The 19,537-nt window shown below is 41.2% G+C and overlaps 1 protein-coding gene across 3 annotated transcripts in view; it reads right to left on the minus strand.

Annotated features, from left to right (window-relative positions):
- KIF25 (kinesin family member 25) overlaps window positions 1-19,537 on the minus strand; it is a 78,022-nt gene that overhangs the window by 35,859 nt on the left and 22,626 nt on the right. For 2 of the 3 annotated variants that reach the window (XM_054021357.1, XM_054021355.1), the window contains exons 3-7: window positions 17,830-17,952; window positions 15,971-16,109; window positions 8,528-8,631; window positions 8,050-8,138; window positions 6,224-6,266 (exon numbers count right to left, since the gene is read on the minus strand). In XM_054021357.1, the coding sequence (XP_053877332.1) occupies window positions 6,224-6,266; window positions 8,050-8,138; window positions 8,528-8,631; window positions 15,971-15,992 (258 nt within the window). In that variant the 5' untranslated portion in view covers window positions 15,993-16,109; window positions 17,830-17,952. Of the gene's footprint in view, window positions 1-6,223; window positions 6,267-8,049; window positions 8,139-8,527; window positions 8,632-15,970; window positions 16,110-17,065; window positions 17,133-17,829; window positions 17,953-19,537 lie in introns of those variants that run through there. The other variant, XM_054021356.1, reaches the window with a different exon arrangement.

Consider the following 19,537-nt stretch of genomic DNA (forward strand, 5'->3'; position numbering starts at 1 on the left):
AACCCTCAGAAGCAGTGCAAAGGCTTGGGGGAATCAGGGGTAATGGAGGAACTTCTTTTTCTTCAATGCTTAGCCAGACAGTCGGCCGTAGCGAACGTTCACCATTTGGTCTGTTCCTCCCAACCGCAAAGGCTTGACGGCCTGAGAGTCCAACATCGGAACAGACATGTAATATGGGGTCTGCCTCTGGGCCACCTCCACCCCTCAGTTGGTGGAATTTTATCCCAGATGTTACAAGCCACCCGGAGAACGGCGTTCATTGGAATGTCTTGTGGCATTCTTGTGATATGTCCGAAAAGCGTAAGGCACTGCTTGCAGACAATGGCCCCAGTAATCTGTAGACCCAAACGACCATAAACATCTGCATTACAGATGAAGTCATTCCACTTGATGCCCAGTATACGACATTCACATTTTGTGTGGAAAGCTTACAGCTTTTTCCAGTCTGTGCAGCGTAGTGTCCATGTTTCACAGCCATACAACAATTTGGGAAGGATACAGCCCCCTGCCTCCCAGTCCGACCTGTACCTCATTGTGGTGGAGGGGGTGCAACATCTGAAGTAGGGGATTGCTCATTGGACCTATGCCATCAGCGATGAAGACTTGTCCGAAATATCACCTTAGGCATTATGCGAGGTGGACAGATCCAACGTGAACCCTGAAAATGATGGCTAACAGAGGCGGTGAAGATGCAGGGCAGTAGCTGCACCTAGCTACCTGAGGCGAAGGAAGTCGCCAAGAAAGACTCAACGGCGTGAAGCCAGTGCTGGTAGACCAGGAAAAGGGTCGTGTTACTGTGCTTCTGGCCATTTTTCGTCTGGTGTGGAGAACTGGAACCCTGCCAGCCACCTGGAAGAACGGTATTGTGATCTCACTCTATAAGGGCAAGGGACCGCGCAGCGAATGTAAAAGCTACAGTCCGATCACTTTGCTCTCTGTTCCAGGGAAGGTGTTTGCTACATCGGAAGTGTCGTCCCCAACAGTCAGGCTTTACGAGGAACAGGTCCACATTAGACGCCATTTTGGCCCTTCGATTGTTGTCAGAGATGCATTGCGAGTTCATGAAGCCCCGGCATGTAGCATATGCTGATCTTAAGGCTGCATTCGATTCAGTAGACCGTGTCGCATTATGGAAGGCCTTAAAGGGCATAGGTGTCCCTACCACTCTGCTGGACTTGATTAGAGAGCTGCATAATGGAACCACTGCCTGTATTCGTCTGGGGACCCAGATGTCAGTGCCTTTTAAATCAGTATCTGGTGTTAGGCAGTGTTGTGTTCTGGCCCCTGCACTCTTTTGTCGGGCAATGGATTTCATAATGCAGCATTCCGTCAGATCCATAGGCATTGAGATTGGTGATCTCTCGCTCACAGACCTTAACTATGCTGATGACATTGTTCTTTTAGTACAGAGCCCCAACAGGTTTCATGAGCACTCCAGCATATGGAGGAGGAGTCAGCGAAGATTGGTCTTCTTGTTTCATGGTCAAAGACAAAACCGCAAAATCTAGGACCAAGTCCACCTATGACTCCAATCTCTTTGAACAACGAAACCGTCAAATCAGTTTCCAGCATTTGCTATCTTGGTTCCATACTTACCAGCTCCTCCAATTCTCACACAGAAGTTCTCCATCGGATTGGCATCGCAGCATCTGCCAGGGGCCGTTTACAACGGATATGGAATCAACATCAATTTAGTATGGCAACCAAATTCAGGATTTATTTGTGCTGTATCCTTCCCAACAGAGGAGCTGAGGGAGAGGAAGTAACTGCTGGGAAGGAGACTGGGAGGGTTTTGGGTGTGGGTGAGAGAAGTATGGAACAGGTGTTTTCTTTGGGGGGAAAAGGGATTATTAGGGATTTGTGGAGCATTCCTCCATGCAGACCCTGTCTGACCCCTAGCCTCTCCCATTCAGTCAGGCACCTCTGCCCGTGTGTCCCTGCACCCCCACTTCCCATTCAGCCAGGCATGGCTGCCCCAGTCCCCTTGCACCTCCATTCCCTATTCACGTAGGTACAGCTCCCCTGTCTCCATATGTCCCTGCGCTTCCCCTCCCCCATGTGGCCCTGTACCCCCACTCCCATTCAACCCCTGGCTCAATGTTGTCACCCCACTAGCTCCTGTGTCCCTGCCCCCATCTGTTTCCCCCACTAGCCCTTCTGAACCCCAGTCTGTTACCCCCCAGCAGCCCCATGAGCCCTGTTCTGTCCATCCCTGCTATATCCCATGCCTCCTCACCTGGCCCTGCACAGAGGGCGCTGTGAGGAAGGTCGCCTCTGCCCCCTCCCTGTCTGCAGCTGTCTGCTCCAGCCTGTGAGCCAGCTGCCTTCTCTTCTGGCGCCACATCAGCCACTGGTGGGCGAAAAGTGTAATTGCAGTTTCCCTTCATCGCCCCATCAGAATCAATTATTCTGCAGGGGAAAAAAATCTGTGAGGGACATAAATTCTGCACTTGCATAGTAATCCCTCAGGAGTACCAGTTGCTCTCTCCTCTCTGCAGACCCAATGCACTAATCACTCCCACAGGCAGAATATCCACAGTGAGAGACAGGGACAAGTAAAGGATAAGAAGTTGCAGAATGCATAAGGTAATGGCCTCATTTATAGAAACTCCCCTTCACCCAAGACACTATACAACTTTGGGGCTGCTCATTGTGTTGATCTGTTCCCCAGTTAGGTCAGCCTGGTGTACAGCCAATACCCACATCCTTCCAAAACTCAAACAGATGGATAACTTCTACTAAAGAGAGTCCACAATAAGCAACTGCCATCCTCACACCACCAGCTTCAAGAAAAGTCGTTGTTACTGTTCAATTGAACAGTTAGGCTTACCACATGAAAACAAAGAAGCAGCCTTGCCAAGCAAATTTTTAGTGAGAAAATCTGAAAACCCAGACATATGCTCTTTCAAATCTCAAAAACCAACAGATTTGAATTAAATAAGAAATTAAAGAAGAAAATACCTTAGAGACAGTCACCCTGGAGCCCTGATGCAATAGCCAGATTCTCCATATGAAAATGATTTTATTTATAGATGCAATCTAAGGCTTTAAAATCTTGAATTAGCTCAGAAATTGAAAAGAAATACTGTGCTGAACAGCCAATAAAAACCTAAACCCTTTTTAGACTTTGGGTTTGAAATAGTGACTCTGAAGACAAGATGTACAAGACTGTAAAACAGATCACTTGCCTCTTTTCCAGATGTAATGATAAGAATCCCTAAATAAACAGGATGGATGTGACTTGAATTTTACTCTTCTCTGAACAGTCTCAAACCCCCCTTACCTGCTTCCCAAATCCAAGGTCATTTTGGCCATGTTTCAGCGCTGCCTATACTACAGTTCAATCTGTGTTAAGCAAAACCTTATTCAACACAGTTCTTGATAGGTAGATAGCAAGGGTCCACCTACCGCTATAGATCTATCTGTTGGGACCGGGTTACAATGGAACTGTCCCACTTGTCATGGTTAAAACACAGCTCAGTCTTGTAGCACAGACAAGACAGAATCACGACATATCTAAAGTTCTAACACAGTTCAGGGACATGGTCAAAACATAGTTAGAGCCCATCTATAAGATGTATGTAGGGGAATTGTCTTGTGACTTGGTCCCCCAACACACCAGTATTTGTACTGCAGATGGGCTCTAATGAGAAGAGTGTAGACAGGTGAATAACCATGCTATAAGCATATTGTAAAATATTTTATAACATGATTAGGTCCCATCTATCATCTACCATGGTCTAGGAAACACTGCTAGCCTCTTGCTAGCAAGATCCATGATTCAATATGGTTCTGGCTAATGTGCTTCTAGTGCCAGTGTTGACAGGGCCATACAGGGAGGGATATGCAATAAATAATATTTTGCACTAAGTGCCTCATCATTGTATCTATAAAAAGTTTACATTACACACAATAAGCCTTACAACATCCTTGTGTGGTAGATACTATTATACCCCTTTAGCAGATGGGGAAACTGAGGTTAAATGACATGCTCAAGATCACACAATGCATCAGTAACAGAGCAGGGAATAGAACCCAGGAGTATTAACACCCAATGTGATGCTCTAATCACCTGAGTATCTTCATGGCAGCAACAGTACTATCTACACAATTATATTCTTGAAATTATTTATTTCCTAACATATTTATTCTTTCTAGCCAATTCTTCATATATATCATTAGCTTCCTAATTGTGTTAATCTAAGAGTCCATTCTAGGCCATTGGGGACCATCTAGTACAGCTATAATTAGGAAGATTTAAATGCATGTGATACTTTGGAAACTTTTCAGTTGCATTCTAAGCACTACCCTAAGAAAAGGAAATTTGGCTCCACAATTAAATACCATATAAATAACACAAAGCATCTGATTGAAAACTATAGCAGCTAAGAAAATTAGGGCTAAAACCTGAATTAACACTCCATCCTCAGCTCACAACTTTTAATTTTTATTTCTTGGTAAGGGCATCAATTAATACTGGAATGTCATCAATTCTCATTCTCCTTACTCTCATGGATTTAAGACAGGCCCTTTAACATGCTTGAATATAATATTTTGTAGGTGATTGTGCTAACTCTTTGGATATCATATTTCCATCCTGATCCACAAGCCATGTTGTAATAATAAAAATGAAAAGGGTCTGACATTTTAAAAAATAGTTACAATGAGCACAAGCAGCTTGACAGGACAGCAGGAAGTCTGGAGCAGTCTGAATATTACAAACAGAGACAAGGACTGATTCCCTCCATGGCTGCACCAGATGAACCCAGACCACCAGCACTATAAAGTTAATCAAAAGCCAGGATGCAGCAGCAGATGACAGAACAAGGAGCAATGGTCTCAAGTTGCAGTGGGGGAGGTTTAGGTTGGATATTAGGAAAAACTATTTCACTAGGAGGGTGGTGAAGCACTGGAATGGGTTGCCTAGGGGGGTGATGGAATCTCCATCCTTAGATGTTTTTAAGGCCCAGCTTGACAAAGCCCTGGCTGGGATGATTTAGTTGGGGTTGGTTCTGCTTTGAGCACGGGGTTGGACTAGATGACCTCCTGAGGTCTCTTTCAACCCCAATCTTCTATGAAATCACCTGCTAATGAGCTAGTCACTGATTCAGAAAACCTATGATGATGCTTTTCCCAGAAGGATCAACATCTGTCAGCAGGGTGGGTTGTTTCAGGTAAACACTTCTAGCCTGTTATGGGAATGCATTGCTGGTAGAGGACATGACTGACCTTTGGTTAATGAATGTTAAAAACCTTATTTCATAGAGTCATAGACTTTAAGGACAGAAGGGACCATTATGATCATCTAGTCTGACCTCCTGCACAACGCAGGCCACAGAATCTCACCCACCCACTCCTGTAACAAACCCCTAACCTTTGTCTGAGTTATTGAAGTCCTCAAATCGTGGTTTAAAGACCTCAAGGTGCAGAGAATCCTCCAGCAAGTGACCCGTGCCCCACGCTGCAGAGGAAGGCGAAAAACCTCCAGGGCCTGTGCCAATCTGCCCTGGAGGAAAATTCCTTCCCGACCCCAAATATGGCGATCAATTAAATCCAGAGCATGTGGGCAAGACTCACCAGCCAGCACCCAGGAAAGAATTTGCTGTAGTAACTCAGATCCCACCCCATCTAACATCCCATCACAGACCATTGGGATATTTACCTGCTAATAATCAAAGATCAATTAATTGCCAAAATTAGGCTATCCCATCATACCATAAATTTATCAAGCTTTGTCTTGAAGCCAGATATGTCTTTTGCCCCCACTACTCCCCTTGGAAGGCTGTTCCAGAACTTCACTCCTCTAATGGTTAGAAACCTTCGTCTAATTTCAAGTCTAAACTTCCTAATGTCCAATTTATATCCATTTGTTCTTGTGTCCACATTGGTACTAAGCTTAAATAATTCCTCTCTCTCCCTGATATTTATCCCTCTGACTTATAGAAAGAGACCTTCTAAAAACATTAAAATGTATTACAGGCAGGCAAAACCTTAAATTAGAGTGAATAAATGAAGATTCGGTACACCACTTCTGAAAGGTTGCTGACCCCTGTACTACAACAATTTACATTTTGTTTTCACTGCACATTACTCAAACCAAATTATTTTGCATGTGAAGAAACAAAGCAGGTGCTTTAGACATTTCCATTTCTTTTGTCTCTTTTCTATTATAATTTAATTTGTTCCTGATTCTGAAGATACTTTCATTATTAAACATACTCACATCATCAGTAGCATGTGCCACTTTTTCTGAAAGCTTTCTGTGCCTGGTGGGGGTGGGGCGGGGGGAGAGAAACAAAATCATTTTTTCATTCATCTTAGAAAAATGTGAACTCTCAGAATGTCTGTGAACTATGTAATTATCTAAACAATGTCAAGAATGAAACCTTAAAAAGGAATTTCTTAGAATTTTCACTACTTTTGTAGAAATATTATAACCATAAAGTAACTACATACTTTTTTTATTAACAAATATAGTATTAAATTGCAATTAACCACAGTAATGGAGTTTATTTAAACAAGCAAATTTACAATAAATAAATTAAGAATAAAACTATATGCAAACCATTCCAATGATGCAGAAACTCTAAGGGCAATATAAAAACAAGTGGTGTTTGGTAAGAGTTTGCTTAGCAGATTCGACATTAATAAATTCAACTAGATACTTTCTTTTAAAGTACTTGAGCTGATCCTTCAAACACTTGTTGACATAAATGATTTTACATATATTGCTAGTCCAAAACTGACAGACTACTGATGTGTGTAAATTTACTCATGCTTGTAAGTGTTTGCAGGATTGGATCCTTAGTTTTCATACATTGTTTGAACACTGTTCCAGCCCATTAAGACAAGTTAGACTTAGCGATCATTTGTATGACATTATCTATTTTGTTCTGCATTGCAATTCTGCAGCTAAATGTATTTATTATTTCAGAGGGTACAGAAACAGTGATCAGGTCCCTTACAGGTATAAAAAGCATACATTATACAAAATTTCCTCATCGGGCTCCTGGAAATTTCCTGAATAAGTTGTTTTTTTTAATACTTAAAATGACTATATTTTGAACAGAGTTGGCAAAAATAAATAGGCTTTTCAAATATATTCTAAGCCAACAGGCAGATACACCAGCCAGGGAAGGTAAAATAGAGCTCCAAACTATTGGTAAACCCAAGGTTCTTTCCAAATGGCTACTTTTATTAGCAGGAAAATTCAAAACAAGCAACTTTGCACCTACTAACAAACAATAGAGGTCTTTGCAGCTTTCAATAAAGGGGGGAGGAGAGGACACACACTCATCTGAGTAGCCATCCTGACTGCGTCCCCTGTGCTTTTATAGCCCCCATCGCAGATCAGCCATGAAATAGGCAGTGGACCTGGGTTCTCTCTGTGACCTCTTACATGCTGGGCCTTAAGGATCACCTTTATACCTTAGGGCTCTCTCTCTTTCACCCCCCTTCCCAAATTAAAGGTTTTAAATTGTGGTTTCTAATCTCGGAAGATCATAGTGCGGTTGGTGTCTAGCCACACACATAGCTCTTTTTTCTTTTTTAATCCCTCCCTTCTTTTCCTTTAGCCATCTAAGCAATTTCCCGCTTCTTACTTACTCAAACCTAATCCTGCCTTTCCTCTTCCATCCCAAAATGTGTTGGCAATTACAAGTGATTGCATAATGGGCTGGAGTTATAGGACCAAATACCCCAGTAGTGTAAGAAGATGCAACTCCACGGAAGTGAATGGAATTGCACCTATTTATGTCGGCAGTGAGTCTGGCCCACAGTATCACAAAACAGCACATGGAAAACAACTATTTTACTGAACAACAGAAAAGTGTGAGATTTCCTTCTCTAATGTCACATTATCAATTTGATAGAAGAAAGCCGATGTTGGCAATACCTTTACAATATATATTTTATAATAAGATTGCAGTCCTCCCAAGAAACCAAGAAAATATTTATTTTCACACACATCCCGCACATACACCCCCACTGTTCTCTCTGTACATCACTGTATGCATCAACTAAAAGAATAAAATTTCAAAAGTAAGTTACCTATCTTGTGAGACTGAATGTCCAGAAGCAGTATCAAAAGGCAGTAAGGGACGGATCCTGCAGTGCACTCTGATATTTCCCCTCAGTTCCTGGGATTATAATATAAAAATGTAATTAGTACAAACTATTACAAGAGGACATGCATGTAGGCCCTTGTCCTGCAAATACTCATGTTTAACTTTTTAAGAACATGCATAAGAGTTTGCAAGGGAGGAGAACTGGGAGACTAAGTTATGCTCCAAGGATTCTTCTTTTTAGAGCAATGGACACAAGTACTATATTTAAAAGACATTTCTGATTAGGAACAATATGGTATGACTTGCTGCAAAAAGCAGATGTGCCTCTGTAAAGAAGCATATGGTACATAGACAAAGGATCTGATACATCAAGTAGGAGCATATTCATTAGTTATGATGTTTGGGAAATTATGCATATAATTGCAGGAGATCTCAATGGTTCTCTCATTATAGATACTCACAACTAAACTGTTGTGAAGTATTTTTCTCTTTCGTTTTTCTTGCTGGTATCTCTCATTAACTTCCTGTAAAGACTGCTCGAGATCAAACGCTTTTGTCTGGAATGCTGGAAGAAGAAAGCCATTTTAAAAACCCAAACTCTTGCGATATACAGGTAGGATTTTCAATAGCACCTAAGTGAACTAGGAGCACAGTTACTATGGACACAAATACATAACTTTGAAAATGTTAAATTATTAGACGTACAAGGCATTCAAAGATCATTCAGATCTGCCAGTCCAGTTAGGCCAGTGCTATTTGTCACTATTTGAGAGATCAATTTACAGAGGCTATCTTGGGACTCTGGCTGTTTAAAGGAGACATCAGACATGCTGCAGTGGTGATGGGCTTTTTCTTACACTGAGCAAACAGGTGGTGATCTATACCATTCTTACCACTTCTTCTGCAGACTCATTAGGCATCAATAGTGACATGTGCTCCCCTCCTATGCAAAGGAAAAGTGCTGAGGCAGCTGCAACTGTGGGTGGCTTTTTAAGGAGTTAGGGTGGAAATGGGGGAGTGCTCTAGCATGAACAGACAGGCTTGGATACCCATGGAGTCACGAGTAGATAGGAGAGTACAAATCTTTTGCAAGTTGCAATGAAAATACTTCACATGTGATGGAACAGGAGTCTGACTGTCCTGGAAAATGGAGTCTATACATATAATGAAGGCAGAAGAGTCATTACTTCATGCCTCTGCTTGTTCAGCTGAGCATAAATTTTCAATACAGTAAGAAGAGAGTTAGACATGCGACTCATTTAGTGTGCTGCTAAACCCTTGTAAACAGAGCTAAAAATGTTCCCCATAAGATGCCAGAGTACACTTCATTTCTAGGATTTTATAGAAAGCTTAATCTTTTGAAATCCCATGAGAGTCCTCCTCACACAAACTGAAGAGAGATGGATAGAGCAGAGTAAAAGCTCTCCAACCTCACAGATGATTTTGTTTCAACCTAATTACATTCACACTGAAAGGTCCATGTGGCAGATGAGAAACACCTGTAAACTGTCAGAGAAAGCAACCTCCCAGGAACCCCAGCAAGAAATCAAAGTCCCCAACATTAGCGAGATGTCCAGTGACACAGAAGTACAGTAGCCCACGAATGTGGCTCTAGAGTTGGATTAATAATAAGGCCACCAGGCAGTATTCATCTTTTTATAAAGAAGTTAATATTGAATTTTAAGATCTCAACATGACAAGCATGTGACTTATACTCCCAGCTAGAAGCTAAAAATCTGAACACTTTAAACAACATTTGTCTTATATTGGAATTTTCCCAGATATTATTTTTGCCATTCCCAATCTGTATGCCTCACCCGTCAGCCTTGAGGTACTCTCCAGTATTCAAATTACCAGGGGTACATGAAACGGTCAGCTGGAGGGGCAAGGCAAGACCCAAGAGCTGCATAAAGAATGGTCACTTTCTTGCATTCAGTAAATCTAGTAAGCTTAGTTTGAGCAATCATTTGTGGGTTAATGTTGGGTTAAACCTCAACAATAAGGGGGTTAAATTTTTCAGTTTTACCCTGGAAGCCTAAACAGAAACTTCTCTCTTTGGCCACATAAGATAGTAATATATATAATTTTTAAATATACACAGCAACACTCAATTCTTGAATTTTCTTGGAGAAACCAACAGAGGAGGAATTGTATTATGGAATTATAACAGTGACCTCCGCTAGGCTGCAAGACATTTTCCATTATAGGCCTGAATTTGACCACTCGGCACAGCTCCCTCACATAAGATTTTCCAAGTGAAGCCCCTCATAGCTAAAGCATGATGTAAAAATCTCTTGTTTGTTTTATACACTAATCCTCTTTAAGAACTAGCCTTTTGGACTATTTTTTTAGCAAGCTGGAGAGCAAATGGTTTTAGTTATTGGAGGTGATCTTTGTGAGGTGAGCTTCTGCGAGAGGTCTGGTGAACATTACAAGCTCTGCTCCACTTAATCTGTGCTTTAGTTTAAAAAACAAATTCTAGTCCTTTTTGTTGTGAAAGTAATTGTGAAAACAGAAATCAATCGTTAGCTTGTCACAATGGTCACTAATTTGTCACAATGCTTTTTCGAAGACAGATGGTTCCTTGGGATCTGCAGAAAACAAATAAAGGTCTACAACAAGCTATGTTTATCCAAGCACTGAACAACCCCCTACCTCGTGTTCTTACACCTGACAGCTGGTATTTTCATACATGCTTTCCCAACGCTCACTCCCATACAAGGAATAAACCATTATGCCGCTCATGTTTTGTGAGGCTTTATATGCAGTAGAGATGGACCCTTTTAATGAAAGTGCCACAAAGCCCATTTTCTAACAGGCAATTACTTCTAAACCTTTCTTGTGTGGAACTATTTGTTTATGTACCTGGCCATTTGTTACCATTATCATTTGTGCTCTCCTGGGATTCCTGCTTGTTTCCCCTGTGAGCCACTCTAGAAGTTATATCTTATTATTTCGTATTCATATTATGGTAGTGCCTAGGAACTCATACTGACATCCATTGTGCTAGGCACTGTACAAACACAGAATAAGACACCGTCCCTACCCCTGGAAGGTTACTATCTAAGTAGACAAGACAGACACAGGGTGGGGAAAAGGGTATCCTGTACAAGCAGAATGAACATGAGTGATAGTTTACAAAGATCGTGTTAATGTCATAATTTTTCATCTTTTCTTCCCCTACTGGTTCCAAATTTTAAAAATGAGGCCAATCAAACCCAATGGAAATGGTTCTCCTACCTTCTAGGTTAGAGAGCCATGATACAATATGCTTCACATCACTAGACCTTTCAATGTTGTTGCAGTTATCTTGCAAAAGAGATTGCATAAGAGGGCAAACATCAGTTATCTTTTCTAAATGATTAGCACCAGCCTGAGTAACTGGTTTTGTTGCACACTGTTTTAGTCTTAAACAGATGCTATCTATAGGTTGTCAGATACTCTATTTGTCTGTAATACTGCTCTGTAGGATAATGCATTTTTATACTGTGCAGAGGTTTGTCTTGCTTTTTAATCTCCCCACAAGAAATTGCGGGTGATTGATACAAGCTTTTAAAGTAGCAGGTCTGTTGTTTTGTTCTTAATGTCAGAAGGAACATTTTGAAGGCACAGAAAAGTCCAGGAAGAACATTCATTTGGGCGCAAATCCAGCCCCTTCTCTTCCCCAGGTGCAGGGGACATCCCAGGCAGCAGAGCTGGTGAGGCTGGGCTATGCAAAAGTGGGCAAACGCAGGATCCCAGGGGACCATGCAGAGAATGCACATCTCCTGCTTGGTGCAGAACTCAGCTCCTGGGGAAGGAGGCCCAGAGTGACAGCACAAAGGGGGCAGGACTTGGGCAGGCTAGGGGATGAGCTGCTCTACATCGTCTTCCATCTTCCCCACCACAAGAAGGAGAAGCCTGTGTAAGGAGACATGGAGGCTTTCATAGATTGGGCCATTGTGGCTTCCATAAAACCTATCTATAGCTTATTGGGGTTGTGGAATAATTCTTCCCCCAGTTATTCATTCGGTCAGGTACAGGGTTTAGAATTCGCTCCTTCATAACTGCTAGGGTTGCTAACTTTAATCTAAACGCACAAAACCGAACACCCTAGCCCTGCCCCTTCTATGAGGCCCCGCCCACTACATTCCCCCTCCTTCAGTGGCTCACTCTCCCCCACCCTCACTCACTTTCACTGGGCTGGGGGAGGGGGTTGGGGTGCAGGAGGGGGTGAGGGCTCTAACTGGGGGTGTAGATTCTGGGGTGGGGCCAGAAATGAGGGGTTCAGAGTGCAGGAAGGAGCTCCGGACTTGGGCAGGGAGTTGGGGTGAGGTCTCCGGCTGGTGCAGGCTCTGGGGCTGAGAGGTTTGGGGTGCAAGAGGGGGCTCCAGGCTGGGGCTGCGGGATTCAGAATGTGGGAGGGGGCTGCCGGTTGAGGCAGGGGGTTGGGGTGGGAGGGGTACGAGCTCTGGGCTGGGAGTGTGGGGTCTGGGGTTGGGCTAAGGATGAGGGGTTTTGGGTGCAGGAAGGGGCTCCTGGCTGGGGGATGGGGCTGCGGGATTCAGAGTGTGGGATGGGGTTAGGGTTGAGGCAGGGGGTTGGGATGTAGGAGGGGGTACGGGTTCTGGGCTGGGGGTGCTGGCTCTGGGATGGGGCCAGGGATGAGGGGTTCAGGGTGTGAGACGGGGCTCTGGGCTGGAGCAGGGGGTTGGGATGCAGGCTCCAGCTGGGGATGCAGGTTCTGGGGTGGGACTGGGGAAAAGGAGGGGGCTCCAGGTTTGGGAGGGGGGCTCAGGGCTGGGGTAGGGGCATAGGCTTACCTCGGTCAGCTCCCAGTCAGTCCCTACCTGTCCTGGCACTGTGCTGCGCCCCGGAAGTGGCCAGCAGGTCCGGCTCCTAGGTAATGGGGGGGAGGGGCCAGGAGGCCCCGTGTGCTGCTCTCACCCGCAGACACCACTGCCCACCCCTAGCTCCCATTGGCCACAGTTCCCAGCCAATGGGAGTGCAGAGCTGGTGCTCGGGGCAGGGGAAGCGTGCGGAGCCCTGTGGCCCTCCCGCCTAGGAGCTGGACCTGCTGGCCGCTTCTGGGGCACAGCACGGTGCCAGGATAGGTAGGTACTAGCCTGCCTTAGACCTGCAGCACCGCTGACCAGACTTTTAACATTCCGATCGAAAATCAAACACCTGGCAACCCTAGTAACTGCTAATTTGCTAAGCACTGACAATACTAGTTCTTCCATCTTTTGAAGACTATTCTGGGTCCACAGACACTGATGTGGCCTTTTTCAGAGAGTATCTATATGATGGATTAAGTTAAAAAGTCTTCTTAAATTTTCAGAAACTTGCCACCCATCACAAAAATGGCTTGATTGATATATGAGTCCCAGGAGGACCCCTGTCAGTCAGTCTGCCAATATTTTTGCTAAAATGATAACATCTACATTAACCAGGGAACTATGGTAATAAGGACAGAATAATGGGTCTGTTCCTGGTTTGGGAATTACTATTATTCACACTTCACATAGCAAAGATGGCAGTGTCTAGTTTTCAGACTGAGATTAAATACATCTAATAAGGGGCTACTCAGTTATTTTACAACTGTTTGAGTTCACTCTATACCCACCAGACTCTGGCAATTTACATACTTGGAATGCTTTTTAACATTTTTCTATGGGTATCTACCTATCAAGCATTTCAGCGTGAGCCTCTATTTTATGAGGTTAAACGGATAATATATGATTTCCCTGGTATATATATTTGGGATTACTGCTAGTAAGGGATGAAGTGTACATCTCATGACAGTAATTCTGAATATATCTCTATGATAGTAAAGACTGTGTAACTGGCCCACCAATTTTATTTTATTTTACCAGATGGACAAATCTGCAGGTAGAATCTCTTCCATGATGATCTGTGAACCTGGTTGTTTAAGTTTATGATGCTAACTATGTAGTTTACTATTTCGTTCATACTCTTTCCCACCTCTACCTCGTTTAGTTAAGAGGGATAAGGGTATCCGACCACGTACCTTTTGTATCATGCTAAGTTCCATTTAGTTTGGGTCAAACAAATTTACAGCAGAAAAGTTCCTCCTACCTTTTCCATTTGCATTTATTTAAAAAAATACTTTAGAATTTGTGTGCATTTGGTCAGTCTTTTGAGTCCGTCAAACTCAAATTTATCCTACGAGAATATTTTTTGTGCTAATGCTGGGCCTTGCTGGATATCTTTACTATTTACCATTATTAACATTTATGTAAGTGTTACACTTGAAAACATTTCCCATGAGTTAATAGCTCACCACTTCTTGACATCCTTGCAAATGTCACTGTTACATAAGGTCCCAATCCTGCATTGTGATCCACATGGGTGGAACTGCTGCACTCACACACAGCTCCACTGAAATCAGTGGCTGCACCCACACAGATTACAATGCAAGACTGTGGCCTAATTCAGAACATGAATATTTTATATTTCCAGGTACATAATATTATAATTAATACATTACAATAATGAACTGAAAAATATGGTTAAGAAAACATAGAATTCACCCAACCGCCAACATGCTATTTTGATATGTGTTGAAGTTTCTCTTAGCTGTGACATTACAGACTGATGTATTAAGGGATGTGAACAGCAAGACTAGAACAGGCCAGAGGACTTTGTGGGACCTATAAAGAATACTTTAAAAACTAGTTTACAACATTGTATTTGTTTATGGGATAACTGCCCCCCAGAGCCTGATAAATTGGAGCATTCAGCTTAATCTCGGTTCAGTTTTGTACTTTGTTCTCCACTACTGTATCAAAGGTGGTCTGTTTAATTGTTTTCTTCATCTTGGCAGTGGAGCATTCTAAATCCATGCAGAGTACATAGTCTTTGTTTAATCCATCTGTCTGACTAATAGGCAAGTTCATTGGCACTGATCCGGCACACACTTGCCACTGTGCATTCTGCTTGCTACCATTACATGAATAATCCCCCTGGAGTCAAATAAGACCCAGACCTAACTGATTTTTGCAGCATAAAAATGGACAATTGTTTCTCATGTATTGCAATACCTGGGGATAGCATTGCGAGTTGCTGAGTGGCCCACAAATTTCAGTTTTTACTTTTTATTCCTGCATTTTGGATAAATTAAATCAGATCTTGATGGTTACATTTTCAAAACTCTGGCCCCCAATCCTGCCATCAGATCCGCTAGCACAGATCCGCATGCCTGTGTGGGGTCCCACTGAAGTCAATGAGTTCTGAACATGTGTAGGAGTCCAGACTGGAGGCTCCAATTGCAGAATCAAAGCCTTGGTGAGTTTTGTGCACACAAGTACATGCTTTGCATTTATACATGTTCTGCAATCAAACATAGGCACTGAGTTTTGAAAACATAATCTTTATAGTGTCATTTTACACAGTACCTTGTGTATGTCTGTTTTTTAATTAAGAAGTATATTTTCCTCCTAAAACATAGGGAAAAAATTAAAAAACCAGTTTGCCCTATTTTCTGACATTATTCTGAGAAGGCTGAACTCTCCTGAGATTTTCCCTGGTACAGTCAAAAGTACAAAGTTTCAGCTAAGGTAACACATTTTTTATTTTACTATTCCAAAACAATCAAGATAACAAGCCTGAAAAATTCACATTAAAATGTTAGAACTGGGCCAACTCGGCAGTCTAGTAGAAGCTGCAATCAGCACAAAAAATCGATCCGAACTATTGTCAGGTATGCTGCCCTGTGAAAATATTTGATTACATACATATTTTTGGTAGTACCTGCTTAAGGAAAGCCCATGATCTAGAAGCCTAAATGAAAAAAAAAAACCAACCAAAATTTAAGTGACACCTGTGTCAGAACCAAACAAAACACATGAAAGAAATGTAATATCAATGTTACAGGTCTGAAACATAAATACGGGGAGCCTTACTTTGCATAGCTTCATTCTGCATCTGGATCCTTTGGACAGCAGTCAAAACTTGGTAAAGAGAATTCTTGCATTGATGATGAAAGTCTCTTGAAAGCTCAAAAGCAAATGAATGGAGATTTTTCAGGTCTCGCTTAAGTCTCTATGCAATAAGCAGAAAACAGCATCTTAAAAAAGATGTAAAAATAGCAGTCGGAGAACTGATAAAATATCCATAATGCAAATAATTACTGTCAGGTATCACAACCAAGAAGAACGTTTATATTTCACATAATGAATTGATTTATTTAAGGACTGAGCTTGCGAGATGCTGAGTCATCTCATTCCCAACTGACGTCTGCAGGAAATTTCATAGCAAGTGCTCAGACCATCACTGCATCAGGCCCTACATGTGGAACAAAGTATCTTTTTTTATTTTGTTAACTAAAACCAGGACACTTTAACTGTGTGTGATGTATATGCTTATGAATCACATATACAAGTAATTTTAAATACAAATACTTAAAAATAAATAATAGTTATTGCTATATTCTTACTTTGCACATTTTACATACTTTGTTCAGTAGCTACACACCTAGCTCATCCTCAAACTTTTCTAGACTTTGCCACTTCTTCTGATATGAAAGAAGATGCATTTTACAAAAATCTGATTCCTTTATAGTGTGGGATACGATGTTTTTTATTATTAGAATACATTAATATACTGTATATTATGTGACTATTCAATAGGTGTAAGAGCACCCAGAGCATCTTAGACTGAGAGTTAAAAATTGAAATAAGTAAAAATAAATTAAATGCAAGAGAAAAGTATGGTCTGACTGTAGGACCTAGGAGCCTTCTAGGCTCTTGGACAAGGCACTTAACCAATCTGTAAAATGGGATTAATAATGATTTACCTCACAGCGGTGTTGGGATGGTTAACACTTTCTAAGGCCCTTTGAAGATGAGAAAGTGCTGAGCATTACTCTGTGGCACTTTGATATTACTAGTACTACATAGTCAGCCTGTCACTGTGAATTAATTATGTGACTAATTTTTAATGGTAAGACAATAAATTGTACTGAAGGTTAAAAAAAAAAAAATCTGCTGCAGCTTTACCTCCGAAAAGCTACGGAACACCACAGGGTAAGAAAACCAGTGTTTTTCAGTGACAGTTCTAGGAATACAGGTAATTTAGAATTGTATCTGGAGAGCTTTTGCCTCTTGTAACACATTTATCTCCTTGTTGCTAGAAAGCCATCACAGTCCAAATGTGTTGCATCCCAATCAGCTCTGCCATTCTATCTAACCTAAAATTTAAAATAGTATTATAAGATTTTCTATGAAGGGTCATTCTAATGAGATTAGCACACTTCATTTATTAAACACCACATTCCTCTTTTCTGTTATTTCTCCTTTAAAGAAGATTCAGATGCACTCCTTTTATACAGGTTTTAGGCATCAACTCAGAGACTCATGTTCCTCTAAAAAAGCTGACATCTGCAAGTGTCCTTGAGAGAAACCCACAGCTTCACGGCCTGTTTGCAGTCAGTATCTTTTAACAGAGGTATAACACATTTTAATATAATTGGGTGGACAACTCTGGTGTTTTCATTGCCTTGAAAATGTTTTAGCTCCTGTAAAACAAACATACACTGACCAATAAAATATAGACTGCTCATGGGTTCGTTCCCACAAGCCCTTCACGTGGGGAACTGCTGATGAAGTTGATGGGAGTGTCACATGCAGAGGTTTTTAGGATCAGGCTATCTTTCAGAAATTATTAACATACTTAGACTTAGAACAGACTGTTTCTTTTTAAACATATTTTACGACTGCTTCAGTGCACTGAGTATCTCTGCATTATTACTAAGATTCTTTACCTGTATTGCTCCATAAACCTGGATTATAACGGAGCTCGTGCTTCTACACAAGTTCTGTTGCTTGTCATGAACAAAGTTAAGCTGTGCCACTTCATTAGTGTCTCTTCCAAACAACCCTCGACACTGTTAAAAAAAATATTGGAGAATGTCACTTTGAAGATTCACAACTCTGTAAGTGTATGTTTTGGTCTAACATAGGAGATTTCTACAGTAGAACCAGCCAAGGAGTAGAACACAGGCACCCAAATGCCATCTCTTAATACAGTATATTCCATATTTGCAGTAGTGAAAAAAGATCAGTCTGTGAAAACCATACTTTAAAAAATAACTGAAGATTATTTTTTATCCATTACGGATAAAAAGACAATGCTCCATCAGCTTTTTTTTTTTTTTTTGGGGGGGGGGGGGGGCGGGGGAGTTAATACAAGTCACCAAATTTTACAATAGTTTTCCTTCAAACTATGAAAATGAAATATTAAAGACCATAACCAAATAAAACTAAAACTAAAAAATGGGAGTGAAGGCTGTAATGCTCTTCTTTTCTAATCCCAAACAAGAGGGCTAATTATTGCAGGGTTTGTCAATTAGCAGATGACATTAAAAATCATACAATATGTTCTGAAGTCCACAGGCACAATGGAATAGGTTAAAGAAGGTGTTTCAGCCTACTCTCTGAATTGCCAGGCTTATGTTACTATAAACACCTTCCTACTATTATTTCAGTTGTGTTTTACATTGGATTATATTTCCCTTGGATTTTCATTTTTATTGAAGCAATTTAAATACTCAGACCTTGACTTACCATTGTGATACTCCAGTTTTACACCAGCAGAACTCCACTGAAATCAGAGGAGTGATATTTGTGTAAACATCAAATAATACACTGGTACACTAGGCCCTCAGTTTAAAGTGGCCAAACCAATTTTTTTTAGGATGTATAGAATAATTAATATCAAAAATCTAAAAGTGTAAACTTAATCCAAAAGCTAGAAGAAGAAAATGGATTTTGTAACTGAACTGAAACTACAACCTTTATTATATTGAAGATCACTAGAAAATTAAATCTATGCAGAGAATTATGAAATTCTGCAGAGCAATATCCCACATAATATAAAAAAACAAGCACTTTTCAGTCATCACCCTTGTTTACAGGCATCTTGGCACCACTAAAGCTAGCTAACATGTCTTATTTCAATTCCCCCCATAACCTGTTGACACCTGTCAATTCTTAACTAGCATTTGTACTCTTCTTTCTTATTTTTAAAGTGCACTGGTATCTACCATGGAACTTGCTTTCCAGTTAATTCAATCTATAAATGAGTTGTGGCTGCAGTTCCCAGTTGTTTAAATTAAGATAGCAGGATAGAGTGCAATAACAGCACTTCTAGTGACAATAAAGAACTAAATCCAGTGAGACAGTGGATTGATTTAATTCAGTTAATTTGCCATCACAGTTATTGTGGAACCAAAGATTCAATTACAGCTGACACACGGAAGACAACAAGAGCAACATGATGCTCAGTGAACTTCTGTTGTCAAAACAAAACAAAAACATAAATAAGAATGATTTATGCTCTCCAAAAAAATCTTGTACTTATCCAAGCAGGGTGAGGTTCTCAAAACTTTTTCATAGTATGGACCACATATTAATAGAAAAATTGTTTTCCAGAGCAGAACACCTCCTATTCAGGATTGCAATAATGAAATA

Source organism: Malaclemys terrapin, chromosome 3, assembly GCF_027887155.1.
Source record: "Malaclemys terrapin pileata isolate rMalTer1 chromosome 3, rMalTer1.hap1, whole genome shotgun sequence".
NCBI classification, from domain to species: domain Eukaryota; kingdom Metazoa; phylum Chordata; order Testudines; family Emydidae; genus Malaclemys; species Malaclemys terrapin.